This window comes from Nematolebias whitei, chromosome 6 (genome assembly GCF_014905685.2).
Source record: "Nematolebias whitei isolate Nwh7 chromosome 6, NemWhi1, whole genome shotgun sequence".
Taxonomy (NCBI): domain Eukaryota; kingdom Metazoa; phylum Chordata; class Actinopteri; order Cyprinodontiformes; family Rivulidae; genus Nematolebias; species Nematolebias whitei.
Genome location: NC_056503.1, coordinates 45660372 through 45672809, shown reverse-complemented (window position 1 = coordinate 45672809; position 12438 = coordinate 45660372). Strand labels below are relative to the sequence as shown.

General features: G+C 46.5%; 3 protein-coding genes across 3 annotated transcripts in view; 2 read left to right on the top strand and 1 right to left on the bottom strand.

Annotated features, from left to right (window-relative positions):
- LOC119410782 (protein IWS1 homolog) overlaps window positions 1–5334 on the bottom strand; it is a gene marked incomplete in the record, with an annotated part of 21326 nt that extends 15992 nt beyond the window's left edge. The window contains 3 exon segments of the mRNA XM_037677700.1: window positions 462–1554; window positions 3610–3692; window positions 5101–5334. Coding sequence (XP_037533628.1) covers window positions 462–1554; window positions 3610–3692; window positions 5101–5143 — 1219 coding nt within the window.
- Window positions 5335–5983: 649 nt separating this feature from the next.
- On the top strand, window positions 5984–9918 carry wdr74 (WD repeat domain 74). Its single transcript, XM_037677676.1, has 2 exons — window positions 5984–6663; window positions 9242–9918. Exons 1-2 carry the CDS (start codon window positions 6058–6060, stop codon window positions 9746–9748), a joined length of 1113 nt encoding a protein of 370 aa, XP_037533604.1. The 5' UTR covers window positions 5984–6057; the 3' UTR covers window positions 9749–9918.
- A 1795-nt stretch (window positions 9919–11713) lies between these two features.
- The window catches only part of LOC119410781 (galectin-9), a 17410-nt gene continuing 16685 nt past the window's right edge, over window positions 11714–12438 (top strand). Inside the window, exon 1 of the mRNA XM_037677699.1 lies at window positions 11714–11804. Coding sequence (XP_037533627.1) covers window positions 11772–11804 — 33 coding nt within the window. The 5' untranslated portion in view covers window positions 11714–11771. The remainder of the gene's footprint in view (window positions 11805–12438) is intronic.

Genomic DNA, 12438 nt, shown 5'->3' with positions numbered 1-12438 from the left:
GCACTCAGTTCTGTTGATGGGGTGGGGCGCCCCGCTTGTATAGTGGTGGGGAAACACTGGCGTTGCTTTTCTTTCTCTGGAACTGGGGCTTCTAGCTTCTCTTCTGCTCTTTAGCCACTCGTCAGTCTTGGCTCAGCATGAACACTGAACATTTATTTAATTTGGTTAAATGCTTCAACAAATTAATTTAGGGGTGTCCATACTTATGCAACCAGCATCTTTTATTACATTTTTCCTACGACGGCCTGTTTTCAGACGAGTTCAGGATACGTGTCACAAAAAAACAGGGACATTTTGACAACCCGTTTGTAAACCCGACATTTTAACGAGGGGCGACTTTACATTCAGTTTGGACGTGAAGTAAAACCACCGACATTTTTATCTTTGAATTAAACGATTCCAACGATTGTTTCTGTAAAGCAAGGAAGACGAAGAGGCGTGTCATTGAGCTGACTCGGTACCTGGCTTCTCGTCGTCGTCGTCTCTCTGCTGCTTCTCCTCTTCCTCCTGCCGCTCCTCTTCATCACTTCCAGTTGCAGCCTTCCTCCGTCGCCCTCCCTCCTCCTCCTCCTCCTCCTCACTGTCAGACTGCATCACACCCTTCCACTTCCCTCCTCCTCCTCCCTCCTGCTGTTTCTCCTCCTCGTCAGAGTCCATCTGGGACACCTTGCGTCTGGCAGGCGTCCCTGAGTCGGAGTCGCTGTCGGAACGTTGTTTGGACGATGCCACGGGTTTGGATTCCTCATTATCAGAGTCGCTGCCAGAGTGGCGGTCAGGAGACGCCGCACGTTTCGAATCCTCATTTTCAGAGTCGCTATCACGAGACGTCGCAGGTTTGGTTTTCTCCTTCTCAGAGTCGCTGTCGGAGCGGCGATCCGGGGACGCCGCAGGTTTTCTTTTCTCGTTCTCAGAGTCGCTGTCGGAGCGGTGATCCGGGGACGCCGCAGGTTTCCTTTTCTCGTTCTCAGAGTCGCTGTCGGAGCGGCGATCCGGGGACGCTGCAGGTTTTGTTCGCTCGTTCTCAGAGTCGCTGTCAGAGCAGCGATCCGGGGACGCAGCAGGTTTTGGTTCCTCATTATCGGCATCGCTGTCAGAACGGTGGTCGGGGGACGCCACAGGTTTGTTTTCCTCACTCTCAGAGTCGCTGTCTGCAGCCGCTTTGGGCGCATCCTCCTCGTCCTCCAGCTCTGAGCTGCTTCCTCTGCGTTTAACCGGGGATGAGTCCTCTCTCACCTCAGTGTCAGACAGTTCATGTCTGACCGGAGACGACTCCTCGTTGTCCGATCCGCTCATTCTGGGTTTCTCTGGTGACTCCTCTTCCTCATCATTGTCTGATGTGCTCATCCTTCGTTTAACCGGAGAGTCATCGTCACTGTCGGCAGGCTGTGGCGCCTCCGCCTCAGAGTCACTTTTATTGTCATGGCCCCTTGGAGCCTCGCCGTCTGAGTCGCCGTCTGAGTCGCTGTCAGCTCTGCGGTGGTCCTCTGCGTCAGAGTCGCTGGCTGCCCCACCGGTTTCCATAAAGTTGGAGTCTTCGTCATTACTGCCCTCGTCCTGCAAACAAAAACACCAGTCATTGATCTGCAACAGTTCGTCTCAAACTAAGAAATATCTGGTTCATGAGTAACAGCCTCAGGGTAGAAGCTGTTCCTCAGTTCAGCGGTTCTACACTTAATGCTCCTCAACCTCCTGCCTGAGAGGAGCGGGACAAAAAGTGTGTGTGTGCTGGGTGAGTGGAGTCCCTCATGATGCAGGTGGCCCTCTTCCTGCATCTAGAGGTGTAGATGTCTGTGATGGTGGGGAGGCTGACTCCAACAGACTTTTGTGCAGCCTCCACGTTGATGCTGGAGCATGTTCATGAACCAGGTAACCCGTCCATCCAGTCAATCATCTTCCTCTTGTTCTGGACTCAGGTCTCAGCTGGGGAAGGGAGGTCCAGACACCTCTGTCTACAACCACCTGCTCCAGTTCTTCTGGGAGGACTCCAATGTGTTTCCAGGCCAACTGAGAGTCTCTGCAGTGTATGCTGGGTTTTCTCCTGGGTCTCCTCCCAGTCAGACATGCCAAGAAAACCTTCCTACAGAGGCGTCCAGGAGACTTACCAGATGTCTGAACCGGCTTGCCACATCAGTTTATGAGAATCTTCTTGGAGTCAATCAACAGTTTCAATTCAAGGCTTCACCAAACTCATCCCACATCGGAGCTTTGCCTCAGCAAGTGCCAGGACTGTAACTTGATTGGCCCGCCGGTACTCCTCAGCTGGTTCTGGAGTCCTACCAGCCAACTAGACCTGATAGGACTCCTTCAGCTTGACGGCCTTCGTCGCACAGGGTGTCCACCACCGACTTGGAGGAAGGCCATCAGAAGAGGCACCGACAACTTTGTGGCTGCAGCTCAAGGCAGCTGGCCTCAACATGGTCCACTCAGACAATGTTCCCCACCCTCGCTGGGATGTGGTTGAAGTTCTGTCTGAGGTTTGAGATGTCCTTCTAACTGGTTGATCTGACAGGAGTTCTCTGCAAACCCTCACTACATGTTTGGGTCTGTCCAGCATCTTCCTCTGCCATCTGATCCAACTCACCACCAGGTGGTGATCTGTTGTCAACTCAGCTCTTCACCGGAGTGTCCAAAACAAACCCACAGATCAGATGACAACTACAAAATCAATCACTGATGTGCAGCTTGGAACGTGCAGGTGCCGAGTGCACTTATGGACCCCTTATGTTCGAACATGGTGTTCGTGATGGACAACCCGTGACTAGGTGTCCAACAACAGGACACCGCTCAGGTCCGGATCAGAGAGGCCACTTCTTCCAATCACACCTCTCCAGATCACATCCACGTGGGGATTAAAGTCCTCCAGTAGAATATAGCCCCTTATCCACAGGGCCTTTTGGGGCTCCTATGTAACTAGTTCAGGTCGATTGCGTGGTTTATCCGCAATGCCTTCAGCGGTGGAACCCACCCCATTTTTGGGACCTACTTCTCCGATGTCCCAGGTCTGGTTCTTGTTGGGTCTAGATGCGACATCAGCGCACTGTAAGTCACCGATTGGTCAGGGGGCGTATTCATTGGTGGAGGGCGGAGATCAAGGAGGCCATCCATTTTGGTTGTGTGTTGTTTTCCGGCTCTTCTTCTTCTAATACATGTTAGTGGTGCTTAGAAAAGAGCTTAATGTAGCACTAGTGCCACCAGCTGGTAAGGTGCATTGATATTAATAATCCGCCCACTAGAGGTGAACAAACCACCCACTAAACGGGAACTATGGGCACTGTGGAGACAGAAAAAAAGAGGTCCCACCAGAACCAGACACAACAGGGTCCAACAAGAACCGGCCCTGTGGATAAGGGGCTTAAATGAGTCCCCATTTGAAGCACCTTCCAGTACCCCCAAGGCTGAGTACTGCAAGCTGCTGTGTAGTTCAAGTCTTTCATCTCCGTTTTAACCTGTGCAGGTTTTTTAATGATAAAACCAGAGAAAAAATTCCCACTGGTGTCTACTGGAGTGGACTGAACTCATATCTGTTCAGCAAACCAGAAAAAAACAACAAGCTTGGAATAAAAATATGGTTACAAGTTTTAAAAGAAAAGTGCCTTTAAGGAGTCTGACCTCAGAATGGCGTCTGCTGATCTTCATCTCCTCCTCGTCTGACAGCGGGTGTTCATCCTGAACCGGCGTGGCACCTCCATCGTCTGTAAATGCACATGGAGTGTTTTTAATCATGTTCACATTGTTCCACAGAGACGAACAGATTCAATAACAGAGGCTGAACCCAGCGGAACAGAGTTGGCTCTGAGAACAGTCAGGTTCTCTCTGCGTTTGTAAAAACCTAAATGACTGGAAACGCAGCTGAGATTCTGAGCTTTACGTTAACGTCTTCAGGCTCTTCTGCTGATGCTTCTTGTGCACAAAATATAAGTGATCATACAAATAACTTTATAATCCTCACAAGAACCAACATTCAACAGACAAAATCTGACTGAAAAATAACGTGAAAAATTACTAATTTACAAGTTACAATATTTTAATTTCTTAATTATGAAATTACGGAAGTCCTGAATAAAGATTTGAATTATCCCAATATCAATCAATGAAAAATAATTTGTCGATTCTCTGATCGGATACTTGCGATCATATCAGGACAGCCCTGAAACTCCACAGATCACCGGCTCTGGTTGTGACCCAACAGGTAAAAGGAGAAACACCTTTGCAAACAGAACGACAACTTCTTCTAAAACCGTTTCAGAACAACAAAAACACAGGAGTGAGCAGACCGACACAGAAGCAGCATGGCGTTTTTACTCATGTAAAATAGTTTGAGCAGAGGAGCCGTCAGTCATCTGGACTTGGACCCAAAGAAGAACCAACGTTCTGGAGGTCGACGATTCTCTTCCTGATCATTTCTTTAGATTTTCCCACGATGCCTCACAAAGCAGCAGTTCCAGTTGTGTCTTAAAATGCATCCACAGGTGTTGCTCCAATTAACTCAGATGTTAACGAACCAATCAAAAGCTTCCAAAGTTATGACATCATCATCTGGACTTCCCAACGTGTTTAACGTCATGATGCAAGCTATGACTGAAGACTGTCATAAAACAATGTCTGCCATTAGTCAGACGTTGAAACAGAAATATTCGTGAGTCCTGAGGAAAACTTTCGTCACATTTAATGTCAGACGATGAAAACGTAACAACTTTCTTTTTTTTTAATCTAGTGTAAACTGGACTGAAAACGTGGTTTCTGCTGTATTCTGTATGGATTGAAAATAATCCGACATTGATTTAATTTTTAAAAAAAAAGTTTAATGTGTTCGGGTCCTTCTAGATAAACTAAACTATTATCAGTCCCATTTATTTTCACTTCAAACTGGATTTTAATAAATACTGGGTGAGCTACAGCTGGCAGGACTGCACACAGGTAAAATACACGCGACGCTTTTGCCGCGAACAGAAACCGAACACCAGAACCGATACAGTTCTTTGGAGGTTTGTATCTGCTCCGTGAAACAGGTTCCCTGGATGTTCCCTGACCCGCGCACAGTGAGCCCTTTTCGGCTTCTTGTTGTCTCCGGAAATCAGTAAACAAAGCTGGGTTATTTACCGGAGTGAGTCCCGGACATGAAGTCGTCTTCTTCTCCGTCCATTGCTCAGACGAAGACAGACAGTCCGGGTCAGAACCGATGGGTTTGTTTACTCTGGTTTATTATCACAGCCGTTAACACAAAAAAAACAAAATCACCCAACTAACAAACAAAAATACAGCCAAACGAAGAAAATTACACAAACAGCTAGCTGCTGTTAGCTAACTACACGCAAAATGGTGTAGGCAAGCATTGCGCATGCGCGAACACCAGGCGCTTTGTGTTTACGTAAGCAATTTTTTTTTCCATGATAAAAACTTTATTTAAAATCCAAATTTTACATGCGAGTTTCTGTAAATCAGTGGTTTCCCAACCCCGGTCCTTGAGGAACGCCATCCTGCATGTTTCACTTGTTGCTCTGCTCCAACACACCTGATTCAGTGATTTAATTACTCCGTCATGTTCTGCAGAAGCCTGTTAATCACCCATTAAATAAAACCATTCATTAATTTAACCTTTATTTATACAGGTTCATACAAAGGCATTCTGGGCAGATGTACAACTCATATGACAGAAAACTGGACATATAATTCAGCTTGCAGAGAAAGACATTTTGCTTTGATGATAAGGACCTTGATAAAAACTTGATATACTTCACTCAACTTCTACTTCTGGGAAAATTTCACATTCACAAGAAAAAGTGGTCAAACTCCAAACATAACCCACTTCAGCAAGAAAAACTAAGTTCTAGAAAAACTTCATGTGAATTTATCTATATAAACTTTAAATAGATTGTTTTGGTCTTTTTTATACTTTAACACACAGACAAATGTTTGTAATGTTAACAAAAAAATATATATATATTAACCCGTTAGCTCCGCGTGACGTCATTATTGCGCGACACGAAAGCAGCACGTGTGTACCCGGACAGTACCAGGCCCCGATTCGTGTTCGGTTCTGATCAGAGTCAGGCTGTGATGGGGGACCAGAGCCGGCTGTGCTCGGTGTGGCTCGGTTCGGAGACCGGGATCCTGAAGGGGGTCAGCGTGACCCACAAACGGGCTTTTAACTTCTGCAACACGCGCGAGCTGAGCCGGGACCAGGAGATCCGAGTCTTGTGCTGGGGGGACACGACCGAGACCGAGCTGTTAGTCGGAAGCGTGGACGGAACCGTGAAGACGTTCAGCACCGAGAAGGGGATCTTCACGGAGGTTCGGCGCTGCGGAGACCCGGAGGAGGGCTGCTTCACCGGACTGGAGGTTCGGAACGGTTCGGTTCTCACCTGCGTGGACTCTGGGAAGCTGCGGGTCTGGAAGGAGGACTCCCCCGAACCCGTCTCGGAACTGAACGCGGGGAAGAACGTCTGCAAGATGCGGCAGAACCCTGTGCAGCCGAACCGGGTCGGTACCGGAGGGAAAGAGAACGGCCTGAAGATCTGGGACCTGGAGCGGCCCGACACCCCGGTGTTCACTGCCAAGAACCTGCGGGACGACTGGCTGGACCTGCGGAGACCCCATTGGGTCCGGGACCTGGCCTTCATCCAGAACAGCGACAAGGTGGTCACGTGCACGGGTCACCATCAGGTGTGTTTAATTAGGTCGCGTGCACAGGTCACCATCGGTTCAATTCAAAATGTATTTAAATGTTGCAGTTCCAGTCCAGTGTGTTGTCCAGGTGAACCCCAAGGTATTTATACTTCTCCACCACCTCCACTTCTTCTCCCATGGTGGAAATAGGGTTGGACCTGTTCTTGTTTCTCCTGAAATCTACAATCATCTCCTTTTGTTTTGTTCACGTTCAAGATGAGATGATTGTTTCCACACCATGCCACGAAGCGGTCCACCAGTTTCCTGGACTCCGCTTCTTGTCCATCTCTGATACACCCGACCACTGCAGAGTCATCTGAATATTTCTGCACATGACAAGAGTCTGGAAATCTGAGGTGTACAGAGTGAAAAGGAAGGGTGCGAGAACAGTGCCCTGTGGTGCTCCTGAGCTATTGGCCATCTGGTTAGACACACAACCCTTCAGTCTCACAAACTGTGGTCTGTTTGTCAGGTAGTCTTTGATCCAGGTGATTGTTGAGGCCTCCACCTGAGTCTTCTGGAGTTTCTGACAAAGGTTGGATTGTGTTAAATGCACTGGAGAAATCAAAGAACATGACTCTCACAGTGCTGTCTGCCTTTTCTACATGACAGAGAGTTTGCTGAAGCAGGTGTATGATGGCATCTTCAATTCCAAGTCCACGCTGATAAGCAAACTGCAGTGGGTCCTGATATGTGCTTGTGTGTCTAGTCAGGTGGGTCAGCAGAAGTCTCTCTAGGACCTTCATGATGTGGGATGTCAGGGCAACAGGTCTATAGTCATTGAGGACTGATGGGTGAGTTTTCTTTGGCACTGGAACAAGGCAGGATGTTTTCCACAAGACTGGAACCTTCTCCTGGGTCAGGGTAAGGTTGAAGAGGTGCTGCAGAACCCCACAGAGCACAGACCTTCAGGACTCTGGCACTGACACCATCTGGACCTGCAGCCTTATTCTGGTTCAGTCTCTCTAGCTGCTGCTTCACCCGACTTCTGGAGACGCAGGGGGGGGGGGAGGCAAAGGAAGTATCAGCATCTTCTGAGTTGTGCTATTTACTCCACTTGGATTTCCGTTAAAATCATTCCCATGTTTACGTCATGGTTAAAAAGATACGCAGCTTCACCACCGAGCGGCGCTGTTTCACCGTGGAAATAATTCTTTCTGTATCTTGCAGGTTTTTCTCATTCAGCCCAGGCTGGGGGTCAGGTCTAATGCGATTGAGTGATTTGTAACTGAAATATGAGTGGTGTAAATTAGCTACATGAAGACCGGTGGAGATGGAGAATGTACTTTACTAAGTAAATTAAGACAGTTTTTATTCATAAACAACGGAGTTCCGTGCATCCGTAACAGATAGGGGCGTGACAAGCTCAAACCACACCAAGTGTCCGCCATTTTGAGAACCAACAACAGGAAGTAGGGACAGCCCATGTCACGTCAAGGGGCCTCCCACCCATTTTCCTTAGAGACACCCTGCTCACTCCCTCACTATCCATCCTTCCATTCAAACTGTCTTATACTGCCATCCAGTGGTCAAAAATGGCACTACACACAAAAATTAACCACCATTTCTTCTTAAATTTGACAATAATTACTAATTATTGTCAAATTTCAAACAATATTATCGTTTATCGCAATAATTTCTGAGACAATCGCCCAGCAATTTTTTTTTTTATCGTGACAGGCCTACCATCATGTGTGTTTGGTTGAGTCACGTGCACGTGTCACCATCATGTGCATTTAATTAATCTGTTGTATAATTGCGCCGCTCGGTGTGGCTGCATGTTGGAGCAGCTCTGATACTTTCATTCTGAGTTTTTGTTTTTGGAAACTTTTAATTCCTCTTTTACTGGATATAAATCACTTTTTTAATTTTTTTATGATTGCTTCCTTTGGTGTCAGATGCTGTGCACCTGGAATGATTTTTACTGGAACTTATTTTACTTTTGGACATTTGTTATGATGTGTAACCATGACAACAATTCAATGAGTTGAAAAGGAGGCGCCGTGGATGCATTCCGCTCTCCTTGCAGGCTGTGCGCGAGTGTCTGAACACTGAGATCCTGGAACTAGCAGGAAACACGGCTCGTGACAGCAGAAGGGCATGATCATCCCCCGGCACCTTCAGCCGGCTGTCCGCAGTGATGAGGAGCTCGACAGGCTTCTGGGAGGAGTTCTGGCCGCCATTCAGGTGGTCCTGCAGCCCAGAGGAACCGAGAGGCCAGCCGAGTCTGGGTGGACGGATCGGAGGACATCTGCAGCCAGTTTCTTTAGATCTGCTGTGGGACGGACCTCCTTCCTGCCTACAGCCATCAGCATCTGTAACATCCCTTAATGAAACGAGGATAACGAGCTACAGCAACTTTTAATTTCCCTTTGGGATTAATAAAGTATTGAAATGACGTAGGTCACGTGCGCACCTGTTTTTAACTTTTTCACCTGCATTTAACGATCATACCCGAGTTTGGAATCATCTTTCCGTTTCATGTTTTGTAAAAGTTAAACTTTATTGAAGTTTGTTTTAAAAGAAATAAAATGTTTAGTCCTCGTTTTAAATAAAATTTTCTTTGACCTCTCAGGTGCACATCTTCGACCCGGCGTCCCCTCAGCGGCGCCCCGTCCTGGAGGCGGAGTTTGGGGAGCATCCTCTTACGGCGCTGTCCCTGCCCGCGTCTGGCAACTCGGTGGTGGTGGGAAACACCCAGGGTCAGGTGGCCCTGCTGGACCTGAGGAAGGGGCTGGTCCGAGGCCGTCTGAAGGGGTTCTCGGGGGGCGTGCGGGCCCTGCAGTGTCATGCCTCCCAGCCTCTGGTGGCGTCCTGCGGCCTGGACCGCTTCCTTTGGATCCACAGCCTGGAGGACCGCAGAGTGCAGCACAAGGTCTACCTGAAGTCTCGGCTGAACTGTGTCCTGCTGGGCAGCCAGGACCTGCAGGGGGGAGGGGAGGAGGGAGCCGAGGGGGAGGTGAAGGAGGAGGCAGAGGAGGACGACGAAGTGTGGGACCACATGGAGCAGGTAGAGGAGGAGACAACGAAGAGGAAATCGTCATCATCAGGAGGAGGGCAGAAGAAAAAGAAGAAAGACTGAGAGGCGTTTAAGGAGATTGGAGAGCGTGGGATATTTGGCTTTCAGCGGAGACAGACTGAAACACATAAAGTTGTAAGCAAAAAAACAAACAAAAAAAAAGGTTTAATATCTCAGAAATCTGATTTCTGACCTCGCCCTTTTACCTGAAGTCAAATAGTTATTTTTAATAACCGGACTGCTTTCAGATGTTTATGTATAAATAAATATTATTTCTAGTAAATATTGTTTTTCTGTTTCGTGGTTCATGATCAGGAGATGTGTTCAGGGGCGAGGAACAGTGCGTCACGTTGTGATTTAAACTCTTGGGACGTCACCTGTTAATTAGCAGCAACGTTAAAGAGTAACCATGGCAACAACTCTGAACACGACACCCGAGTCTGAGGTCGAGTCAAGGACGTAAACTTCAAATAATTAAAATGTTTCTCAGCAGCTCCAGTCCTGAGTTGTTTACAAGTAAACACGGAGGAAGTCGAACTGTAAATTTGTTAAACTAAATGTTTTCCTGATTCGTCCAAACAAACTTCTCGATGATTCAGTTTTACTGGTTATGACCGATCACATGACCGCAAACAGGAAGTTTGCGGTCATGTGATCGGTCGTTTGCGATTGTGTCAGAAAATCAAACGAGGCAGAATCAGGAAATACAAGGAAAAGAAAAAGTTTATTTTTTTATTTTTTTTAAATGAAATGTTTGTCCGCACAGAAAATCATCTACAATGAAATGTAAAATATAATGTCCAACTGAGACGTGTAAACAAATTTAAAACAAACCGATTAAAAAAAAAAAATAAGTGTTTACATTTCAGAAGTTCTAGTGCACCTGAACGCTTCATGCTGAAATCGTTTTACAAAAAACATCTTGAATCTTCACTGAGCAAGTACAAAGGAGACTGTGGAAAGGAAAAACTCCCTTTAACAGGAAGAACCTCCAGCAGAACCAGGACGAGCGGCCGTCTGCGCTTTGATCGGACAGGAAGTAGAAAATGGCAGATCCAGGTTTACAGGAGGAAGGACGACAAAGAGAAAGATTATTAAGACAAATACAAAGAGAGTGAAGACAGCAGAGAGAGGAAGGTGGTCAGTTTGTCCTCCAGCAGTCTAAGCCTATAGCACCATGGATAGCTCAGGAAACCCAAACCAACCATAGGATTTATCAAAAAGGAAAGACTTAAGGCTGGTCTTAAAGTAGACAACGTGTCAGCCTCACGGACAGAACTGGAAGTTGGTTAAGAGAGAAGCCTGACAAAGATCTGACAGTCTCATTCTTTTGCTCAACACTGGAAGCTTTAGACCCGCCCCCTGATCTGGATGATTAAGACACGCCCCCCGGTCATGTGCGTTTAGACACGCCCTCTGATTTTATATGTATATTTTATTTTGCATTTTACTTGATCTATTTACAGATACATAGAAGTTTAGATATTAAAATAAGCTACATATAGATATTAATTTTTTCTTCTAATTTTATATATTTTAATTCAAAGATCTCAGTTTGTTCTGAGACTTCTGTGGGTTTTTATTTTATAAATGTGTTTTGTTTTTCATTACAATTAAAGAAGAAGTTTGATTAAATTATAACGTCACAGTCTAAACACTCCCATTAATAAGTGATTAATTAACAGGTTATTCATGTTAATAAGTGACGAGCTCAACAGCAGAGCCGCAGTTTCTGCAGGAAGACTTCGGTACCGACTCCGGTTCTGCTCATGTCGGTTCTGACCCGGCTTCCTGGTATGAACTCGTTAGCTCAGAGAACAAGTGTGATTATGTAGAAAAGGTGAAATCATTCTTAATTCTTTATTTCTTGAAGTTAACAGGGGGTTCGTTTTTGCATCTTTTGGGAGCGGCGGGCACGCGCTCCTCGCACCTCGGCGCGTTATTGTCAGTTCCGGACACGCCCCCTGATGAAAACCGAAAGTTAAACCGGGACAAAAACTCTCCACAAACAGATAAAGACTCCATTTTGTTCCGACGTCCACCGGATTCTGCTGCCCCGTCCACGAACCGAACCGGACCCGACAGCATGGCCTTCGTCCAGTCTCCGTTCTACAACCCGGTAAGGATCCAGAACCTGAATCAGCAGGACCGTTAGACAGAACCTGGACCTCCTACGGATCCAGATCAGGGAAGAACCGGCTAAGAACCGGTTCGTTTCTAATTAAACGGCAGATCCGAACTAAAGATCAAAGGTTTACCCGGTAGGAAGTGTGTTCAGATGGACCGGGTTCTTCAGCTCGGATCTGACTGGACGGAACCGAACTTTGATCAACTTCACTGGATCTTTTTATTTCATTTAGATTTTTTTTCATTAAAATAAATTAACTGCGGCGGGTTAGATACATCCAACATACATCCAACAATCATCCAACCATACATCCAACAGTCATCCAACCATACATCCAACATTCATTCAACAGTCATACAACCAAACATCCAACAGTCATCCAACCATACATCCAACAATCATCCAACATACATCCAACAGTCATCTAACAGTCATCCAACCATACATACAAAATTCATCCAACCAACAGTCATCCAACCAAACAAAACATTTGTCCAACCATGCATCCAACAGTCATCCAAACACTCATCCAACCATACATCCAACAGTCATCCAACATTCATACAAAATTCATCCAACCATACATACAACAGTCATTCAACAGTCATCCAACATACATCCAACA

Bases quoted from the DNA above. Each gene is read 5' to 3' on its own strand.
- wdr74 (XM_037677676.1), top strand. From the start codon at position 6,058: ATGGGGGACCAGAGCCGGCTGTGCTCGGTGTGGCTCGGTTCGGAGACC. The intron at 6,664-9,241 runs GTGTGTTTAATT...TTGACCTCTCAG, and splicing joins CGTGCACGGGTCACCATCAG to GTGCACATCTTCGACCCGGC.